Source organism: Rattus rattus, chromosome X, assembly GCF_011064425.1.
Source record: "Rattus rattus isolate New Zealand chromosome X, Rrattus_CSIRO_v1, whole genome shotgun sequence".
Classification (NCBI taxonomy): domain Eukaryota; kingdom Metazoa; phylum Chordata; class Mammalia; order Rodentia; family Muridae; genus Rattus; species Rattus rattus.
Window position 1 is genome coordinate 16,182,335 of NC_046172.1, and position 23,683 is coordinate 16,206,017.

General features: G+C 39.2%; 1 protein-coding gene across 1 annotated transcript in view; it reads right to left on the bottom strand.

The window, feature by feature from the left end:
- The window catches only part of Shroom4 (shroom family member 4), a 206,220-nt gene that overhangs the window by 14,860 nt on the left and 167,677 nt on the right, over positions 1–23,683 (bottom strand). Inside the window, 1 exon segment of the mRNA XM_032890213.1 lies at positions 19,431–19,492. Coding sequence (XP_032746104.1) covers positions 19,431–19,492 — 62 coding nt within the window.

Consider the following 23,683-nt stretch of genomic DNA (forward strand, 5'->3'; position numbering starts at 1 on the left):
AAATGAATAAGTATAAACAAATTAAATTAAAAAACAAATATATATGTGCCCTTGATATGTACAGCAACTCTCCACAATGGAAACCAGCAACACAACGGCAAAAGAAAAAGTATATTATTCATAGCAAAATGAGGATGTCTTATCAACATAACAGAAAGTGTTCAACACATATAAACATTTAAACTATATGTACAAATGATAATGAACCATTTTAAAGTGAGAACTTATAAGGTGTAAGAAAAACAGGTGATCTCTTGGTGAAGTGTAAACTGGTATAATTTCTACAAAGGTCATTTGTAAAGAAAGGAGGCTCAAAATTGCTTATCATTTAACCCAGCAGTTCAATTTCTAAGGATTTTACATATATATTATATACATATATATTATGTACATATATATTATATACACATATATATTCTATGTTTATATTTCAACATGAACTCAGCTGGATATGTATAAAGATACTCATTATAGCTTTGTGCATAATCACAATGATGGAAATATTCTAAATGTCTTTCTATAGGAATTAAAGTAAAAGAGAAAGAGCTAAATATGGAATACTCTAGAGCTGTTCAACGTGACACAACTGATCTGAGTACAACTTACATACAAATCTACAGAACTAACACAAAAATAAAAAAGCACGATATACAATTAAGTGCACAAAAAGTACACACCAGTCTAAGTATTTGGTGAGGAACTTGTGGTGGTTTCAATGAAATTGGCAGCCACTGTGTCATAAGTAGTGCTATAAGGAGGCATGGCTTTGTTGAAGGAAGTGTGACACTGTGGAGGCACACTTTGAAGTCTCAGATGTTTAAGCCACTCCCAATGTGGCATTTGTTTCTGCTGCCTGTGGTTCAAGATGTAGAACTCTCGGTTCTTCTCTGGCACCATGTCTGCCTGCATGCTGCAATGCTTCCCTCCCTGACAATAAGGGACTAAACATTCAAAACTGTAAGCCAGCCCCAATTAAATGTTTTCTTTTAAGAGTTGAGACCCCATATGTACAACAATGCCAAGCAACCAGAGCTTCCAGGGACTAAACCACTACCCAAGACTATACATGGACTGACGCTGGGCTCCAACCTCATACGTAGCAATGAAAAGCTTAGTAAGAGCACCAGGGGACAGGGAAGCCTTTGGTCCTGCCAAGACTGAACCCCCAGTGAAGGGGATTGTTGGGGGGGAGGGAGGAAAGGGGGGGAGTATGGGGGGGGAACACCAATATAGAAGGGGAGGGGGAGGGGTTAGGGGGATGTTGGCCTAGAAACTGGGAAAGGGGAATAACATTTGAAATGTAAATAAGAAATACCCAATTTAATAAAGATAAGAAAAAAAAGAGTTGCCATGGTCACAGTGTCTCTTCACAGCGATAGAAACACAAAGACATCGTATGGATGGATCTGAGGAACGTCCTTCTAATGTAATATGTGTAAGTATATGATCAGGTAATGAGCATACAGTAAGTGTGGGCAAGTATATAATATACTTGGAGAAATTTTCTTTAACAATTCTGTTACTATGTACAATCAATATACAGCTATAAAAAGGGGACAGAGAAATTCAAAATATTTAGTAACATTCAAGGTTAACATAAAGCATAAAACTGATATTATATACTTTCCTGCCTGAGCCTAAAGTATTGAAAACACACACACAGGCTCCCCTGTCACACTTCTTCTATTCCTTACCCATATATATTCTGCTCCCTTTCTATCTCATTCTTTTTCCTTCCTTTCTGTGACTTGTCAAATTCACATTTAATTATCACTTTCCTGAGGAAGTCTTTCCACCCCACAAGTATGAGGCCAAGTGGACGGTCTCAGAGCCCATCAAATAGAGTACTGCTTAGCTACCTACCCCTTAATCATGACCATTCTGAAGGTGACAGCCACGACATGTTCACTACTATATTATCACCAGGATCCAGCATGGCATCTAGTAGAGAGCAAGTACTCAGAAATTTCTTTATGAATATGGTAAAATAAAAGTCACATCTATTGTACCCTAGCACCAAGGGCAAAGCCACTAAGCAAAAAGAACAAGAAATCCTAGGTAAATCGGAGAGTAGCTCCCAATTTCTTCCGAATCTAACTGAGGTGTGTGTGTGTGTGTGTGTGTGTGTGTGTGTGTGTGTGTGTGTGTGTGTGTGTGTGTGTGTGTGTGTGTGTGTGTGTGTGTGTGTGTGTGTGTGGTAGAGGAGGAGTAGTATTTAGCTTATGACTGTGCTTGCAGAGCAAGTATACTAAATTCCTTATTTCTTTGGAGTGGTGTAAGCAAATATAAATTATTAATTTTGTCAACCATAAATGCTCTCTAACTTCATTACTGGCTTATGTCTGCTATGGTACTCTAGGATCTCTACATTACTTCTAATGAGGTAACAGAAGCACCCTTGCTGTGATTAACACTCAGTCTAGTGAAGGCCTTCCTTAGCTATTACATCTTGAAAAAGATGCTACTTTCTACTTGTCTGAGTTAGGGTCTCATTGCAGAACAGGCACCATGACTGTGGCAACATTTAAATTAAAGGACAACATTTAATTGGGGCTGGCTTACAGGTTCAGAGGTTCAGTCCATTATCATCATGGCGGGAAGCATGGCAGCATCCAGGCAGGCATGGTGCTGCAGAAGGAACTGAGAGTTCTACATCTTGATCTGAGGGCAGCCAGGAAGAGACTGAGTCACTAGGCCTGGCTTGAGCTTCTGAGATCCCAAAGCTCATGCTCTAGTGACATTCCAATGAAGCCAGACCCACTCTAACAAGGCCATAGCTCCTAATCATGCCACTCTGGATGGCCAAACATTCAAAGACAGGAAACTATGTGGGTCATTCCTATTCAAACTGCCACACTACTTGCTATGGTATGGATCTGGAATGAGCCTCAAAAGCTCACGTTACAGGTTTGGTTATAACCTTAGCGTTATTAGGAGCTGGTGAAAATATTTAGAGATGGTAATTAGTAGGAAGTCTTAGGTTGCTGTGCATGCTCCCTCAGAGGAAATTTCAGGACTCTTCTCCTATTAAGTTTTATACCCAAGCAGGAGGTGAACAGGCCCTCTGCACCATGTTCTCTAGCCATCACAGACATATTGTCTCACCACAGGCCCAAAGCAATGGAGCCAATGGGTCACTGGTGGAAATCTTCGAAACTGTGAGCTGAACTAAAACCCTACGCATTTTCCAAGAGTTGGTACCTAATGCCTGAGGATTAAAAAAATTAAGTCAACTTTCCACTACAGCTGTACTTTACAGTGCTTGACCTGAAGCTCTTACCTGTTTTGTTTTTTTCATTTCTCAAGTCCCACATGTTAGGCTCCATGGTATTTCATTTATATTTACCATTCCAGATTTCATGAATCAAAATGTAAGTATGAAGGAATTAGTAAATCAAAAAGATTTGTGAGTAAATTGTAATGCTAGTTTATGTCAGAGGTACATGTTCTAAAAAAGTTCTTTTCTGGGACATGATCCAAGAGTGGGATACTGCCAGCTTTGACAGCAGTTCTTAATGAACATGACTCCTAATCCAAATTACCCAGGGGAGATTGCTTACGTGCAAATATATACAGCCTTGTCCCTAATTGGGATTTCAATCTCTGCAGTGGATCCTAGGAACTGAAATTTTAAACAGCAACTCAAGGGATTCTAAGCATGCGCTTAGAGGCATGTACAGAGGCAAGAAACCAGAGTGAAGCCTGGTAGGGTGGGTTGTTGTTGTTGTTGTTGTTGTTATTGTTGTTGTTTGGGGTATAGCTGTTTGTTCTAACTAGGTTAAATTTGAAACTAGTCATGCTGTCCCTACCCCTCATATACACTGAGTTGGTAATTCCTACATTCTGTGCTTGTATCTCCAATCCCCTTCTCCATACTGATTTCCAGTCTAGTCCTTATGTGATGCGGTGGTTTCACAAAAAGTGTATAACTCTCATCATTTTCTTCAAGTATTAAAACTGAAAAGGCTAACCAGGTGTGGTGGAGCACATCTTTAATTCCAGCGCTCAAGAGGCAGACAGATGTAGATCTCTCTCTTGTGAGTTCAAGTCTAACCTGCTCTAGAAAGCAAGATAAAGCAAGTCCAGGAGAGCCAAGATTCCATTACACAGAGAAAACCTGGTTCAAGAAAACAAAACAAAAAACAAAACAAACAAACAAACAAGCAAAAAACCTGGAAAGGCAGGGATTATGTATGATTTTCTTCTCATTGATAAATACAGCAATATCTGATGAGACCTCATTGTGGGTACTCCTTCTCTTTTTATAAGCATATCTGCTTCTTCCCCTCTGATGTAAGTGGCTCTTTAATGCTCAGGATGACTCTCTACATCTCAAACATTGGAAGACCTGTTCTTTTCATATTAGGGCTGATTTATACTGCAACAATTTCCAGTAAGTGGACTTTTTGGAGCACACTGTCTCCAGATAAAGCTATTGTACCATAAATCAATACAGCCAGAGTGTCCTCCAAAGGTATGCTCTTTTCTTTCAACTGATTTTGATGCTGATTACCAGGGGGTTAAATGATATGAGGCTGACCAACATAATTAGTTTGTTCGTTTCTGAAGTAGACAACTGTTGTATACCGAGTCCTCTGACACTTCAGACCACTCTTATACCCAAATTTGCTTTAAACAATTACTGGAATTTTTAAAAACAGACAACAAAATTGTCTTTGAGATGAAAGACAATACAATATCCTGGAATAAACCTATCCAAGAAGATGAAGGAACTCTACAATGAAAATGTGAAACTGCTGAAGAAAGATCATGAGAAAGACACTATGGAAAGACACCCTATGTTCATACAATGGTAGAACTAATATTGTGAAAATGACCATCCTACCAAAAACATTTTACAGGTTCAATGTAAAACATCTACAATAATCTCCACAGGGGGGAAACATTAAAAATCACATGGAACTAGAAAAGACCCCAGATAAATAATCTATTCTGAATAAAAAGAATAGTGGTAGAAGGATTGCTATTCCAGACTTCAAGGTATATCATGGAACTATAGTAATAAAAACCAATATGGTAATGGCATGAAAACACACATGGAGACTAACAGAATAAAATAGAAAACCCAAACATGAATATTTGTAGCTACAAACATCAGATGTTTAACAAAGATGAAACATCATACACTAAGAACACTATTTTCAACAAATGGAGCTGGGAAAACTGAATGTTCTCATGCAGACAGATGAAATTAGATCACTATTAATCACTTGGCAGAAAAATTAGGTCCAAGTGGATCAAAGACCTCAATTTGAAACCCAAAATACTAAAACTGCTAGGAGAAAGCACAGGCAGTACCCTACAAGGTATGCGTGTAGGAAAGGACCTTTTTGAACAAGACTCCATTAGCCAAAGAAATAAGGCCAGCAGTTAACAAAATGGGAGCTCATTAAACTAAAACATTTCTGTATAGCTAAGGAAACTACCAACCAAGTGACCTGGAGGCTAACAGAATTGGAGAGAATCTTTTTCAACTATACATCCAACAGAGGATTAATAATATCTGGACTATAGAAAGAACTCAAAAAAAACAAAGAGGCAAAAACAAGCAAATGACCCATTCATAAAATGGGCTGGGGACCCGAATGGAGAGTTCTTAAAAGAATAAAAAAAATGGTTAAGAAATGCCTCCAACTAAAATGTTTAGCATTCCTAGGAATTAGGAAAATACAAATAAAAACAACTTCCATATAAATGGAATGACAAAGAAAAACAAAACAAGGGACAACAAATAGTGGAAAGAGAAACACTCACTCACTACTAGTAGGATTGCAAACTGGATCAGCCACTCTGAAAATTAGTGTGGAGAATTCTCCAAAAGCAAAAAATAAATCTACCACGGCCCAGCCAGATATGCACTCAGTATATACTCAAAGGACTGGATATTATTCTATAAAGATGCTTGCCTAGGCAGATTCATTGTTGCCTTCTCCATCACAGTGAGGAAGAACTGGAAACAACTTAAATGTCCTTCAACAAATGAGTAAACAATGACAAGAAGATACATATACACTCTAACATGCTCTTCAGCTGTAAGGAAAAATGAAATGATGAGATTTGGAGGTAAAATGATGGGCCTAGAAAAGAGTAGAATAAGATAAGTAAGGCAATCCAGACCACCCTCCAAAATGCTGCGTGTTGTCTCTCGTTGGTACTTCCTAGCTCCAGATCCTCAGATGTGAGTGTACAACATGGAGTAATAATAGAAACAAGGAAAGTATAAACAGACAGGTGGGGCAGGGCTTTGGGAAAGGAAGAGCGGGAATCAGATGCTATAAAGTCAGAAATGGAAGGGGCTGGGGATTTAGCTCAGCGGTAGAGCGCTTACCTAAGGAAGCACAAGGCCCTGGGTTCAGTCCCCAGTCACAAAAAAAAAAACCAAAAAAAAAAAAAAAAAAAAGTCAGAAATGGAATCATGAGAGGAGCTTTAAATAGGAAGAAGGGAGGGACATTAAACCAGAAGGACAAGGAGGGATTTAGAACATATAGCACCAATTTTGTTTGAGAAAGCCTCAAGTAATCATATTATTTTATATTTACCTAAAATTATTCAATTATTTTCTCTTTGTGTGTGTGAGAGAGACTATCTCTCTCTGTCTCCATCTCTGTCTGTCTGTCGTCTGTCTGTCTGTCTCTCTCTCTCTGTGTGTGTGTGTGTGTGTGTGTGTAAAGGAAGTTAAGCTACTTGGACATTACTCATAAGAATCACAGACTAACAAAAATCAAAATATCAGGCATGAGAAACCTCCTTTGACTGCCTGGCTTGGGTAGACCAAGCAATTCCCCCAGGTAATATAGATTATCAATGCAGTCCTTGGTTATCAATCTGGGCTTAGGGGTGAGATCCTATTGCTGAAGACACCCCACACTTAGGACACAAGACCTAGATATTCAAGCTGTATCTTACCTGAAAGCCTCTTTTCTCTGATCTAGATTCATGGTTTCAGAAAATACTATGCAAACTTCCAAGGGAGTGAAGGAGTTAAACAGTCCTACCCAGCTGCAACAGCTAGGAACCACAAGGACTAGCATGACAAGATATGCATAAAGGTGCAGGAAATGGCACTCACATACCTGTGGCAACCAACAGCTGCCTAGTTGGACTTATGGTCCACAGAAGAGAACTCATGCCTGGTTCTGGAAACCCAGCCAGCTTCCTGGGGCTAGTGAGATTATGGATCTTAGAAATGACTTTGCTATCTACTTGAGGGGTGGGAGCATGGAGGTTGGAGGATGGTAACTGGAGGGGAAACTGATGTAATTCTTTTCCAATTAAAATATATTAAAATAATTTTATTAGGTCTTTGAGAGTTTTACACATCTTTTTGGATCATATCCCTTCTCCCTGAATTCTTCCCAGATTGATACCCCATACCCACTCAATTTGTGTCATTAAAATAAATATACCAATGTGTGTAGCTCAAATATACTTGAATGTGCACACTTTACTGCAGTAGTGAGCTTACTAGGGGCGAACTTGCTTTTTACCATCTCTTCCTTTGTATTGGATGAAAAGAGTGAGTGGATGAATCTACAATTAAAATCTTTGACAAACTAGGACGCCCTGGTTCTGTAGTTGCTCTGCTGAGCTGGGAGCCTAGTTCTGGTTTCTTGACTGTTGAGCAAGGCTTAAGATTAACAAGCAGACAACACTGCCTAACTTCCTAGATATAAACAAGGAGCAGTGCTAAAGATCACAGCTATGGTGGGCTTGTACTATGCATTTTGCCCAGTTATATGCTGTGGCTAAGTCAGAGACTTCGCTCTAATAATGACAACATGGTCATCTACTAGGAATCTTCCTATGTATCACAAAGCATTTCTATACCATTTTATATAGTTAATCTTCAGGAAGGCCTTGTGAGATGAGTCATTTCTGAGACTAAGATGCGTTACATATCTCATTCAAAGGAATGCACCTTTTTTAAGTAAGTAGATTTTGAAAGTCTGTTAGAATTCAGACTCAAGTTTCTCTCATGATACTTTCTGCTCTACTCTGCTGCCTTCTTGGCTTTGGCTAGAGAAAGGGATAGAATGTAAATTTGGTAAGTATCACAGACCAGGGTTCTCCTCAGAGTGACTGCAGCACAGTGATCCAATAGGCTTCCACTGAATTGTTAGGCACAAGCCAGGAATACTGACCTGTAGAAGTTTTAATATTGAAAAGGCACGGGATTTATAATTTGTAACAGAAATCTGTAATGCTACTTTGGGACAAACTAAGGGTTTTCTGTTTGGAAGTCAGGGGTATTCACTGATGGGCAAAAACTCTAGTTTCTTGCTTCTCAATGCTTACTGAGCACTATTTTAGCTTTTTCATGTACGTGGTGTAATCAATCTTCCCAGCAGGCAGGAAAGAAGGCAGCATTATTCAGTTTGTAGCTAATCCTGAGGATCGGAGGACAAAGCTTTTCTTAGAAAGTAGGAAAGACAAATGTCTTATCTTGCTCTGGAGACAGTGCCACTGAAGCAAGGTTGGCTAGTGTAGGTTTGTCTCCAGGTATCTATGAAGACTTTGTTTTGCTCCTCACTGAGGAAAAGAGAGGAAGCATGAAATTAAGAAAAGGCTTTGTTGACACCAGTGAGGAGGTTATATGCTGTATCTCGAAAACAAAAGCAAACAGCATGCCAAGGCTTAGGCTGTTCTCTTTTTCTTCTTGGCACAGGTTGCCCTTTCTTTTGACAAATACATTTTCCTTCTTTGTTAAAACGGTTACGGGGATCCAATTGAAAATTAAGTGCAGTACTGTCAGAGACGGAAAAATCTCCTCCTGCCTCTTCCTCTAGTCTTTTGAAGTTTTCTTGCTTGGAAATTTTATTTTTAAACTTACCACAATAGCTTGGCATTCCAGGATTATGGTAGGGAGAGCATACGGGGCCAGTGACTCTTGCCTTTCCCTTCCTTGCACAGTCAAGAGATAAGACTGCGCCAAGAGAAACAGCCACTCCCAGGTTATTATTGGAGGAAACATTTGCAGGGTCCAGGAAATAAGACCCAAGGAGGCTACGAAGTAGAAAAGACCCAGAAGACCCAGAGAGCTTTCTGTTGTCACCTCTACCTGGCTCTGAGCTCACAGAAACTTCCAGTTGATAAAAGCAAACGTTAAGTGCCAGAACATACTCTACGCCTTCTTTCAGTCCCCCAAGAGGTGAAAACAGCCCGTCTTTCAAAGAGAGAAACCCTTGCTTTGATGGAGTTGTCATGAGAAAAGCTTAGTTCTGTCCAAATGACTCCAAATTCTACGTGTGAAGATGCCAGAGATATAGAAGTTACACTGGAAGACAGGACATGTGGGTTTCCCCCCTTCTCGACAAGACAGTGATTGAATAAAAATAAAATGGTCTTAGGAGAAAATTATGAGACTGAATCAGATCATGTTTTATGTATGTATATAGGAGGAGGATTGAATACTATGTCACAGTAGTGGTGACATATATAGAGGTTCATAACAGTCTGGGTAGGTATCCATTTGGATGTCGAAGTTCTTCTGGATTTAAATAAGCAGAAGTACTACCTGATAGAGAGTTCTAGCAAACTAAATTGTAGTCAGGAGTGTAGTCAAGCACGTCTAGTGAGAACCTGTCTGTCATTGATACAGGAATGTTTGCAAAGCCTTTGATCTCAAACTTCCCAGAACTGAATCAATTTGTGGTCTGCTACTTTTCCGATTCTCTTTTCTTTTCTTTCTTTCTTTCTTTTTCTTTTTTTTTTTACCTAATTCCGATTTTGACACATACCCAAACACACTATGTGCTTTCAAGTCCAAGCTAGTTACATTTAATCCGATTTTTTTTTCAAGAATTTTCTTTCAAATTGGACATGTGGTTTATTAGTGTTTACCTTTCTGGGGTTAGCTACCATTGTTACATTAATATTAGTACACATCCCCATTTCTGTGACAAATTCACTATTTGTATATCTGTCATGGTTAGTGGTTGCTCTATTCTAGTTCATCATTGATGAGAAAATACATTGCTAAGCCTTTTCAATGGCCATAAGTAGAAACAGTATAAACATTTTTTCAAGAAATTAATTCTATCTTTTGGATTATTCCCTTGGGGGTATATTGGGACAGAATTCAAGGAGTAATGCATTCTTGTCACATATTTCCAGAATGTCCTTTAGGATAACTGAACCAATATATACTGCTTCCAGGAAAAAAAATACTATTTAACCAGGTCTTGCCTTGGTAGGATTTTAGAATTTCCCTTATCATTCCTGCAAATTGTCAACAGTTTAATAAGATGGTATAATACCTTGAAATTGATTTTATTTATATTTCTTTAATTGCTATAGAGGTTATAGTTTTCCATGGAAAACTATACAAGTTTACTTTCCTTGTGTGTAAAGTAAAATGCCTGCTTATTTTCTTTGTCCACTCAGAAAGCTAAGTCTTCAAACTGACCTTCTCTATCTGTAGCCATTCTTTATGTATTTTGGATAGGCAACTGTTATCAATGATGTTGTTCCCAGACATTTCCCTCATTCTGCAGCTTAGCTTTTTATTACATTTTGTCATACAAAGTTTTTTTCCTAACTTTTTTATATTTCAGCCCATCCATCTTGTCTCTAATGACATCTTCAACTTAACAGCCACAGATTTATCTTATATCCTCAGCTGGAATAAATATGTTATTCCAGTGCTTTACCTTCTGGCTAGAATGTGCGATCAATCTAAGTAAGGTATATGATCTGTAACTTAATTATCCTTCATGAAGGTATCTTAAACCCCTCAAATTTCTAAAAGAAACTGATGTTTAAAACCAGGTTATGTTAGTTCTAGTCCAGTGTGTTCCAAATTTTTAATTTAGCTTGTTTGTCCTTTTAAAACTTTGGCATTTTAAGTTAACTATTATGCATTTGATAATTGTCACTTTAAGACTGACAGCACAGATCCACTATCTCTTAAATTTGAGAGGCCAAGTCCACTGTCCTTCTAGAAAATGTCTTTCTCCAGATTCAGTCCACTATGGATTTGACAAGTTCTAGAAAGCACCCAAGATGACTCTAGCTGAAGTATATATGTATATTATGTATATGTATATGTATATGTATGTATATACACATGTATGTATATACACATGTGTATGTATATGTAGTATATATGTATATTATGTATATGTATATGTATGTATATACACATGTATATGTATATGTAGTACATATGTATGTTAACTTGGGAGATTTGGATCATTACATTCTGCCCTTTTTGCAAGCTGAAGCAAATTACAGATATGTATTTATTTCTCTCATTAGAGTAATTTTCTTTGGTTAAATGTTGTGTACCCAGTGTTGTATTATCACCCATGTTCCAACACTTTGAATATTTACTTTGTTGCACTTGTAACAAGCCTCACATGCTTCCAAAGATTACAATCTTACCTGGAAGGGCTTCCTGGAAATATACTCTGTCTTAGGTAATCAGATTCAAGTATCCATTTTCTTCTACTCAGTCAGAAAATAGGCAGTGGATACTGGATCCTGGATTCCCCACCCCCACCAAACTCAAGGTAGAATAGGACAGAGAAAACGAAAAGAACCCTTAGCAGAGAGTTGAAACAACTGCACAGAATTATAATTTTGTCAAATCCAATATAAACCTATAGGTTAATGGGCTCTGGAATACGGTGATTGTCTCACCTTGGGACCATGACATTAGTCTTCTTGTGAGTCAGTTGTCTCATTGGCAAAATTATGCATGAGTAGTAATAATCACACACGATCATAATAAATAATAGCAATTTATGTAAAGGGGGTCTGAGAAATAATAAGCACTCAATAAATGTTAGCTATCATACCTTTGTTTTATCATTACTAGTATAATGATCTCTTTCCTTATTTTAGTTTCTTCCTTAGTATTAGGTTCCTCTAGAATGAAGTTAGGTAAACTAAAGTGTACAGTGCTGTTGGAGTTAACCAAGGCTGTGTATATAATAAATATATAGTCTGAAGTTACATGCAAAAAGGAAAAAGGAAAAGATCACGGTAGGCAATTACAAGTACAGAGATCCAAGGGAGATAATCCAGAAAAGAATATGTGTTGGCTTTTAAATACCTGCAATTATGTAACTTTTCTCCCACTAGATCTACTCCTAATATTTCCCTCCTACTAATACCAAAATGAGTTTGCATTCTCTCTGCATGCAAAGCAGATAACAACCGAGAGAGATGACTAAGAATGGAACTACTTAGAATTATCTGCTTCGAGGAAGCTAGTGTAGCTTAAGATTATACTTTTGATTCTCCCACCTACACCCATCACTCCAGTTGTGACAGAAATGACATAATAAATGTGAAAGTGTATGCATATGGTACTAAGAAAAAGTGTGGGGGTTAGTTCCATCCGGACTGTTCCTTATAAAAGTCATGGTCCCATTAGTCTTTCTAGTCCCTTCATATCTGGGGAAAAACAAAAACCAACCCGCTCCTGGATCTTAGTAATTTTAAACAGCATAAGGTACCATGTTTCGTGGTGTTTCATATATGTATAATTATTTTCTCCTGACAACCCTTTGATTATTGCATCTTTTCTCACTGATCTCCTTTAAGTGCCAGCTCAGCTATTGTCACATTTATCTATTGCTAAATGTAGCGTCCACATAGGAGAGGAAACACAGTATTATGCTTTTCTCTTCCCTTTACCCTCGTTCTCCTTGCCCCTCCATTAACTGCCTTCCTTTCTCTACACAATATCCTACTAGTGTCATATATATAGAGATACATAATGTGAACATATGTATATTCCTTGACGAGAGTGAACATGATAATGTCTTTCTGATTCTGACTTACTTCACTAAATACTATCATTTCCAATTCCAGCCACTTTTCTACAAAAGGCATAACCTTCTATTATGGCTAAATAAAGTTCTAAAATGAACTCTAGCTCCCCCCAACCTCTCCTTCTCTCCCTCCTCCACCCCTCCCCTCCCTCCTCCCTCCCCCCTCTCTCTCTCTCTGTGTGTGTGTCTGTGTGTGTGTGTGTGTGTGTGTGTGTGTGTGTGTGTGTGTTTATTTTGCCTATGTTTCCCTGTTAGTGGGGCATCTACACTGATTTCTTATCTTGGCTTTTTGTATCATGTATAGCATGCTGACTTGGAGTTCTTCAGGAATATAACCAGTTATGGTATAGCTGGGCCATGTGATAATTATGTTTGTCGGCTTTTGAGGAACCTGCAGACTGGCTTACATATTTGTATGACATCCATAACTGTGAGCTGCCACCTCCATTTTCAGCACTGATAGTCTTACCCTTCCTGTTCATCTCTCTTTCCTATTTTAAATTTCATGTACCTTCTGAGCTCTCTACCAAACCATCACTTAAACAACTTGCTTTCAAAACTTATCAGGTGCCAAAATGGCATAGAGGGCTGAATAAAACAGAGATTGTGGACCATTTTCTAATTCACTAGGTCTTGGTGGGGCCTTAGATTTTCATTTCTAAGTAATTCTTGGATGACATTGAGGTTATTGGGCCTGCGACCATATTTTAAGAACCACTAAATTAAATTTAAGTGTCCATAATTTCTCTTCTTTTCTCTAACCGATTACTTTTAAAACAGTTCAATTTTAAAATATTTCTAAACATTTTAATGACACAGTAAAATAATCATAATCATAATCATCTAGTGAAAAGAAGTGACCCTCTTCCATGTGCCTGGTGACAATGTAAAATGGTGCAGCCATTTTGGAAGACAGACAATTCTTGTAAAAGTTCAATATAAAGTTACCATAGAAATTCTACTCCTAAGTGTATGCTAAGGAGAACTGAAAACATACCTACCTAGAAAATTATATATGAATGTTTAGAACAGTAGCTTTTGTAACAAAAGTGAAAGCAACTCGAACCTCTCTTAGTAGATGAGTGGATAAAGAAAATGTGATCTCATCATGATATTTGGCAATAAAGAAAAAAAAATGAAGTGCTGAAATATGCTACCATGTGGATGAATGGCTAAGACGTCATTCTAATTAATAGACATGAGACACAAAGCACGTGTTAACAGTTCCACCTGAATAGGGTAAACAGAAAAGAGCAAATCTATGAAGACCGAAAACAAATTAGCAATTGCATCAGGTTGAAAATGGGAATGGCAAGTGACTGCTACAAATAGACACAAGTGATGGTTGCAGGATGTCAGAGACATTCGAAAACCGGATTGTGGTAATGACTCCACATCATGCACCAAACACACACAAACCGTATACTCGGGATGAGTGAATTCATAATGAGCAAAGATGTTTTCATTTCTTCTTCACAGAACTCCATTACAAGCAATCATGCCATGTATTTTCCATACCCGGTACTTTACTAAATTTGCTTTCCTGAAGGAAACCTGATGATTGCAAACTGTCAAAGCCCATTAATGCTATCTTCCATGATGGCAGTACATTGACACATCATTCCTTCTACCACTTTGGCCGTTTGATCCCTCTGCTTTATCACTGTCTCCTCCTCATCTTCCCCTGGCTGGATGTTTGGCAAGCACCCTTTAAAGAATCTGCCTGTAGAGCTCATTAACTTCATCTCTAACATAGCTCAGTTTTAGGCTAGCGTCTTCTCCTCTAAACGCCCCCTCTCTGGACTCTTCCATTTATGTCAGTAACTTCTCACGCTTCCAGAACTCAGCTAGTTTTGATTATGTCCTCTGTTCCAAAGCTCTAGAACCAGTTTTCTCTACTCATCCTTCAAAAAGATGTCTTGTAAGCAAAGAATCTTACATTAACATATGAAAAAAATGTTCAAACTAGAATGATCAAGGCAAGCAAATTAAGGTGATTAGCAGGTATAAATGTTACATTAGGAAAAGAAAGAATTTCAATGATGCAAGATTTGGTATAGAGAACTACTATAGTATATTGCAGATGATATTATAAAGTGCCTCCTGAGGAGAGCTTGTTAAATCTGTAAAGACTCTTAAGAATAGTCGTATATTGTGACCTAGTAATACAAATTCCAAATTCCTTAATAATTGTCTCAGAGATAATTGTTTTAATGAGAAAATTCAAAATGAGAAAAAAATCTATAGCTATTCAAAATGTTCTAGATAATTACTTTATAATATAAAAACCTTGAAAACAACCAGATTATTCAAAAATTTAGGAATGATTAAGCAAATTACCATACAATAAGCTGCTGAAATATTCTATAGCTGTTAAAATTGTAGTGAGGAAGCCTGAATGAAAATTATTTATCAAATAATGCTTAGTGTATCAAGATCCGAAAGCTCATTTGCATAGTTATTACAACTATGCCAAGAATAATCCCCACACATAGAACAGGCCAACAGAAATGGGAGAAGTAAGGTGGTAGAAACAAGGCTATTTCTTCTTGTGCTTAATTTTCTGTAGTATTGTTTCCATAATAAACATTTATTTCTCTCCCAAAGCATCACACACATTTATCTATCTTTTGTTCTCTATTTCTACTGCATCTCCACATCCAGCTCCCTTGTCCATAGCACATTTTAATTCCTGGATAACTGCCCCTCTTGGTTACCCTCCAACTCATCCGGCTTGCCAATGCTGCCAAGTTGCTTAAGATGCCACATTTATCAAGCCACTTACTGATTGTCAATAATTTTTAATTTGAATTTATTTGTTTGAAAGTTTCATGGTTTTATGTAAAGAATTTTAGTCATTTTTCCAGGTTTCATTGTCTTTCATAGCTTTGAAAAAAATTATATATTGAGTTGTAGATAATAGTGGGGTACCAGGCATTTCTTGATACACGTATATAATAATTGTATACATTTAATATGATTACATCAAATGATTAAGTCAGAGTAAAATCTCTCCTCAAATATTTATTATGCCTTTATGGCAAAATGTTCAAAATCCCCTTCTAGCTTTTGAAGATGTATAGTTAGTTCATTACCACTGTCCGTAGTCACCACATCAAGCACAGCACCTCAGAGCTTCATTGTGCTATCCAATCAGAACTTCGTACTCACTGGTGATGATTGAACAAGACTTGCTCTCATGTTGGTTATCCTATCTAGTTCAGGATAACCTAGCCTGGTCTAAAGCTTCCTTAATTCTATTTCTCTACTCTTAATGCTGAGCATGGTCCATGTCTTCTCCTCATCAGCACAACTAACATTCCTCATGTTATGTTTTGATTGGAAGGGTTTCTCTATATTTACTCATTTGAGTCTCACAAATATTTGCTGTTGCTGCTCTTACTCTATCTCACACATAAGAAGGGACGAAGACAGTGACAGAGATAAGAAAGGGACAAGAAGAGTCACTGAGAAGGAGTATGGGGAGGAAGAAGCACGTGACTATAGATCTCAACTCGAATGTTGCTTACTCTCCTCTCCTACAACTTTCAGCCTTCATTTCCTTATCACCCCATGAAGTGATGATAACAGAACACAATAAATAATTATCATGGGCTGCGGCCTAGTGTTTCTTGTTGAAATTCTGTATTCTTTTGAAAACTTTTAGAAGGAAAAGCATACTTAAAAGCTGAGCGGATGCCCTTACCAGCTATGACCTTGAGTGGATAATTTACCCTCACTGAACCTCAAATCCTTTATTTGAGTTAGCAATTCTCGATGTGTGGTCCAGTAGCACTCAAGGAGCCAGTTAGCAATGCTGATTTTGAACCCTACTTCACACCTCTGAAATTAGATTTTTCTGGGGGCCCAACAAGCTCTCATGTTTTAACAAGCTCTCTAGATGTTTCTGTTGCATACTCAACTGTGAGATCCCATACCCTGATATCATAACTACATGCTGGAATTGTTAGGAAGTTTTGCCATAAGTTGCTCAATCCAACTTATAGCACATGGGTTGTTTTGCAGGTAATAATGTATTATTACCACTGTTGAACCTTGCGTGGGCTACTCTTGCTCTGCTCAAGCTGTGGGCAGACAATGCTTCTCGCTGCTCTGTCACTAGTAGCTCCCACCTTGCTAAGCAAAAGGCAGTACACATGCTAAGTTCTTAGTAAGACTCTTACCTCATGGACAAGTGAGTAGGAGAAGCAATTTGGACACTGGGAAGATGTAGAATGCTGTTTCTGAAGTGAAACTACTTAGGGAGAATTAACTTACCAGCTGAGGGGCTTTAGGCAAATGAATGTGCTTGTGTATGCCTCAATTGCTTCTCTGTACTACACGGAACAGAAACTGTACCTACGCTGATTCCACCTACTGCACAGCCTTGCAGTGATAAAGACTTGTAAAATGCATTCCATAGTGCTTACAGCACAGAACTCAGTTATTTACTGCCCTGGGGTATTGCTTTATGGTGAAGCGCTTGCCTCGCATGCACAAGATCATAGATTCTTTCCCAAGTGTTGAAGAAAATAAAAAGGGAAAAAAATCATGGAAATGTTAGTTAGCATTATTGTTTTTGTGTCTTTTCACACATGTAGTGGTGAGTAGATTCTATTTCTTCTTTTGGCTACCAGATGATAAATACCATTTGCAAGACATCTCTGTACTAAGCATATAGAATAAGGTTATGTCCAAGGTATGGTATCCTCTTTTAAAGGCTTCAGTCTAATAAAATATAAAACATATATATATATAATATATATAGTGACAGTGTCACTAGATTAAAATAATATCCCCAAGGACATAGTATAAAACAGTCCAGAGCTTTTGGTGGCAGGATATTGATCAAACCAGTGAGTCCTACAAGTACCTAGAACTTGGACTCCCGAAACACTCTATTGAGGAATCTATTTGCAGGCTGTCCTTTTTGGATCGTAATGAAAGCAGGTAAAATGGTGAGAGAGAGGGGAACAGGAACTTTCGGGTTAGACTGTCTGGAACCTAACACTACCATTTGCTGTTACCTCAGTTCAATTATCTAAGTTCTCTGTAGCACCTCTATAAGACAGACAGCAAAAGAACTACTGTAGCGAGGAAATACAAGTTTGAATGTACTCTGATCATCCATTTGCAGGGGGAAAATGAACATGTTTCCTCTACGTAGTAGGTTTTCCACTACGACCCACAAGCGTAGTATCCCTTGATAGTTGGCTAGGTTTCCAGTTCAAGGTATATTTTCCTCTCATCAATGGGCCTTAAGTCCAATGAGAAAGCTGTTGATTACCACCACAGCTAACTGTAGCTCTGATCCTTCATCAGTGAAGCTTTCCATTGGCATTCCTCAGGGAGGAGCCCCTAGTTGGTTATCCACTACCAAGTGGTTATGCCTAAAATCGTATACATGTAAGCGACACTAAATAGACCCAGCAGGGTACCTTTCTACATTTATGCATGTGTGTGCATTTGACAATAATAATCAAAGAAAAAGAGGCTTGCAGGAGAGGACATGGGGGAGTTGGAGGGAAGAAAGGGAAGGGGAAATTACATAGTTATGCTGTAATTAAAAGTAATGGCGCATAATGTAGACCACCTGAAAGGATTCTGGATTATTTAAGGGCCAGCAAACCAAGAGTCTTTTCATGTCTCTTAGTGCCCTTACTTGGAGAACAGGCCCAGCTTGCAATCATTGTTTCTGTCTCCTCCTTTCCTCTGGAGATGGAAATCGGACTCGAAATCATGGAGAACCCTCTTGTACTCTCTGGCCTGAGAAAAACTGGCTGAAAGAGCATATCAAGATGTTGTACCAAAAAGGAGAGGGAGGGAGAGAGGGAGGGAGGGAAAAAGAGAGGGATAGAAGGGAGAAAAATGAAAGAAAGAAGAGGAGAGGGAGGGAGAGAGGGAGAGGGAGGGAGAGAGAGAGGAGGAGGGAGGAGAGAGGGAGGGAGGGGAGGGAGGAGAGAGAGAGAGAGAGAGAGAGAGAGATCTGAGTTGTAAGCAGCAACTCAGAAAGGTGACTATCCACAGCTCTGATTTTACCCAGAGCACCCTGTCTCTAGAGACTATGAGGTGTACCATCCACAATTTTAGGCATTAGATGCTCTGTCCAATGCCCAAAGCAGTTCTTTTCTCTTTATTCCAAGCCCATGTGCCTTTCTTCAAGAGTTGCAACCCATCACCAGCATAAACGGTTTTTTAACAGCCCTTCAGTTGTCAATAAGTCCTCCTAAAAGTGTAGTGGCAGAACCCAAGAAGCGGGCACCTCCGAAAATGTTGGACAAAGAGAATAGTCCCTCTTCTCTGTTGGCTCCAACTGCTTGTGGCCACTGAGAAGCCAGGCACAGATTAGGTCTTCTAACTTGTTTCAGCATAGTCCTCAGGCATATCTAGACATGGCTACTTTAGACATACCTTACAATGCTGCTGACTCCTGCCTAGTCTCATAATCTCTTGAGTCTATATTCGGATGGAGGTATATAGGGCACACTAGAGTATATAGGACAACGAATCCTTGGTGTGAACAGCATACCAGTTTCGTCAAAGAAAATCAAGCAAACCAAAAGTCATTGTAATTTCTAAGGAAGCTTCGGAGGCACAAAGTCACCCCAAACCCCTGAGTAGTCACTTACCTCCCGGAATGACTAGTTTTCCTGTTTCCTGTTATTGGCTTCCACTTGTCCACAGGAAATTCCTGCAAAGGAAAATTCTCATAAGTTAGGGAACTTTGAACAGACAGGTATCTAGGTAGTTTCAAAAATAGCAGCCTGGCCAGGTTCCTTGGCTGGTAGCATAGCTCCCAGCCAGGCTGCAGAAATGCAGAGTTGGAAGACTGCCTTTCCTTAGGGAAGCCTGCCGAGCTACTGCACTCATGCAGAAATCCAGAAAGCATCAGGGACCAGGGCTAAGAATGCTGAATTTTCCCATTGTTCCCCTCCCCTCCCAAACTCCAAAAAAACCCCAACAAAACAAAACAAATAAGCAAACAAACAAAAACGGGCTAGCATGGTTGCTGTTTGCTCTGGCTTTTGCTCGCTCTAAGGGATGGAGGCCTTTTTTTATGTCCTACTTGAACCTGTTCATTGCTCCTGCTTCTTCCAATAGAGAAAGCATCTTCTTGGAAGCCCTGACCCCGAGGGGGTTTTCCTGCTGCAGAAAGCCTCTTCCACTGTGTGCAAAGGTAGAGTGGAGATGTCAGCTCCCCTCATCCTGCAATTGTTCTTTATGCACCCATCTTCAGATAAGGGCTGACATGAGCTCTTCTTCCGGAGATAAGGATCAAGTGCCCTGGTTCATATGTTATAGAAGTAAACTGTCTACCTTGCATGGATTTTCCTGAATTGCTCAGCCATACGTGTCATTTGTAAGAAGTTTCCTTTCTTCTCACTGGAGCCAGCCTAAACCTGAATACATGTTTGCTTTTCAGATTCTTCCCGCCTTTGCACTGAGTACCCTCCATCTGCCGACTCAGAGCTTAACCTAAGAGAAGGCATTTTTCCTAAGCTGCGCTGAGCTTCTAAATTCATTTTGCTCTAATACTGTTATTATTAGTCCTTTCCAAGGTTTATTGCCTTAGCCCCAGTGGGCCTCTCTTTTGGGGACAAACACCTGGTGAAGCAGAATGAATATAGGTCTTCGGTGTCAGTTATACCGGCTAAGACATTTATTATCTGTGCTATGTAAGGGATGTTCTGTCACCATTTTGAACCTCGGTTTGCTATTTGGCAGATAAAGCTTATTAGTGAGGATCAAATGAGGTGTGGAGAGACTGCCTGGCACAGTGCGTGGAAGCCTCTGTAGCCACCATACTGGGGAGTCTGTTGCAGGAAGACTACTTGAGTGCACGAGCCCAGCCTGAATAATACAGGAGAATAATGCCTCAAGGAGATGGTACTACGAAAAAGGTGAGGTTTATTTCCTGATTCCGGCTTCCAGAAAACTGGAGAACAGTCTCTGGGGGGTGGGGAGGGAATCCAAGCAATTCTAATAATTACACTTCAGCCTCTGTCTGCCTTGACATACTTGTGAGATGTCACTGCCCCCAAAGGTACCACAAAGGCAGTCACAGCAAGCACCCGGATTCCCTCTCCATGTTCAGTCTCGTCCTGGGAAAGTGCTTAGAAAATAGCAGTGAGTAACCCAAACAAAACCTTCCATCCAGTCCTACCAGCCTTCCCAGATTCGCCCTTCACCAACCCCTACTGACCTTCCCAGATTCTCTGTATCACTTCACTCTTTTCCCTCAGTCACTTAAGATTACTATAACTGGTCTGTGCTCTTTGAAGCAAGGAAGCGATATTGGTAGCAGTTGAGGATAACAGTCTTGCTGCCTCGGTGATAGTGAAATAGCTAGAAGCTACCCTGTTTGCTACATAGGAGAAGGCCCAGGCTTTCTCCATGTTTGAACTCTACTCACGAAGAGGCAGTTCACACATACTCCAGCACACAGCCTCTGCAGCTAGAAGCAGTGCTTTGGAATCCACATCTGCCTTCGCCCATGTAACTTGGTTGTATGGTGTATTATACACACACATATTATAGAATATATGTCACACATATAACATGTGTATATTATATGTAACATACACATATAATATATATGAATATTTGTACATTATACCACAAATATATGGTACTTGCTATATGGTACTATATTCATGACCAGAGTATCTATTTCTTGATTGCTAGAGGAGTGAATACATTAATAATCTAAGGTACCCAGAATTCAGTGGACAGCCATATATGTTACTTTTATGTTGTTCAAATCCTGACTCTGCACCTTGTGAGATGTGTGATCTCTGAGAGTCAGTTTCCTCAGCTGTCCCATGTAAGTGTTCAGTGCAATCATCTGGCTACGTATGTAAAACTAACTGGCATAAAATGTGTGTGTTGGAGGTATACGCAGATTTTCCTGCTCTAGACATTACTAAGCCAGAGCTAGTTAGCTCCCTCCATAGCCTTCTTCATGAGAGACAGGGCAGCCTCTTGGCCTTTCTTCAGGTAGCCACCACAGCAAATCCTTTGTCAGAGCTGTATGTCTCACAGGGTCAGGAATGCAGGATTCGTGACAAAGGGTAGAAAATAACATTCCTCTATGCATAAGCATCGTGCCTGAAAACCCTAGTATCTAAAGATATAACAGAACCCAATGCGTCCCTCCTGCAAGTACAAAAGGAAGGGTATGGCATGGTCATAGCTTGTCTGTATTGCTACAGCCAGCTGCTGCTCCTGTCAATGGAACTTCCTTCTCTTTTAGAGGAGCTGGTCCTGAGACAACACCCCTGTAGCCACCTTTTGCCTTCACCTTCACCCTCCTTTCCCCAGTACTTGCTTGTGAGTACTTCTTTCAGCCAAGATCTCTCAAGCCTAGGCCCAACTTCCCCTCATCTTAAAATAGCTTGCTTTATAGGATGATTACTGTCTGGCAGTCACTGTTCTAAAGGCTTTGCACATGTTCGCCATTTAATGCAATGTACGAAGCAGGTGCTGTTATTACCTTCAATTTTTAGATGGGAAAGATTAGGCGCTATAAATTCTGGGGAAGGAATTTAAGCCCAGCTAGTCTAGTTTGAGCTTCAATGCCTGTCGGGCATTATCTACATTTCCTTTTCTCTTTTTGTTAGTACTGTGAATATTTTCAGCATATGAAAAAGAGGAAAGTGGTTGACATGGAACATCTACATATCCTGTCTCGATGCTTCAAACAGCGTTGGTGCTGTGTTCACCTTATCGTGTGCCTGTTTGCTCCTCCATTCATCAAGCAGTGCAACTTACATTCTTAGGTGCACTTCAAAGTAGGTTCCAACCATTTTATCTATATAAATGTCAAAACCTCAATGGCATAGATTAATTCCTTAAAAGCTACCAGCTACCAAAGTTCACCCAAGAAGAAACAGATTGTCTCAATAACTCTGTTACTATTGAGGAAATTAATGAACATTTTCAACCAATCGCACAAAGAAAATTCAGGCTCAAACAATTTTGATGATAAATTTCGCCACGTGCTTAAGGAAGAAATAACACCAGTGCTATATATTCTCCCTGAAAATACAAGAAGAGGGAGTGCTTGCCACCTCATTTTGCTAGCATTACCAAGTTAGAAAAGGCAAAGATTTTACAATATAGTCTACAATCTCTAATGTAGATGCAAAGGGCCTTAACAAAACAGCAATAACATCAGGCTAGCAGCATAAAAAGTACATTATAACCAAGTGGGGTTTATCCTAGAAATGCAAGGAAGCTACTTAGTTCAGAATCCAATTGATATAGCTCACTGTAAATTTAGACACAAACTAAAACTGCATGGTCATCTCAATAGATACAGGGAAAAACATTTGAAAGAACCCCAAATCCATTCTTAATTTAGAGAGAGAGAGAGAGAGAGAGAGAGAGAGAGAGAGAGAGAGAGAGAGAAACTCTTTGAAGCTAGGACTGAAAGGGCATTTCTCAACCTAATAAAGGCGGACTACAGAACAACAATTACCGCAAGATGCTAGCCACCGAACGTCAGAGAAACATTGAAATCGGAGCAACAGCGTTGCTCTCCCCATTCCTTCTGAACACTGTATTGGGGATCCCAGGCAAAGCAGTCAGGCTCCCTTCCCCAGCCAAGCACACACAGAGTCTAAGATGAAGCAACTGTCTATGTGAGAAATCTATAAACTACCACAGAGCTCCTAGAATTCATCAGTGAGTTCAGCAAGGTTATAGGCTAGAGAGCCAATGGACAAAGTTCAACTTTGTACAACTCTGGAGAAGTAATGAAGTATTTTAATTTAATATTCAGAAAGCAATATTGTTTACCATAGCCTTGAAGTCTATTAGAATATTAGAAATATGATAATTAAAATAAATGTAAGCTGCATAGGTGGGGAATGTTAAATTG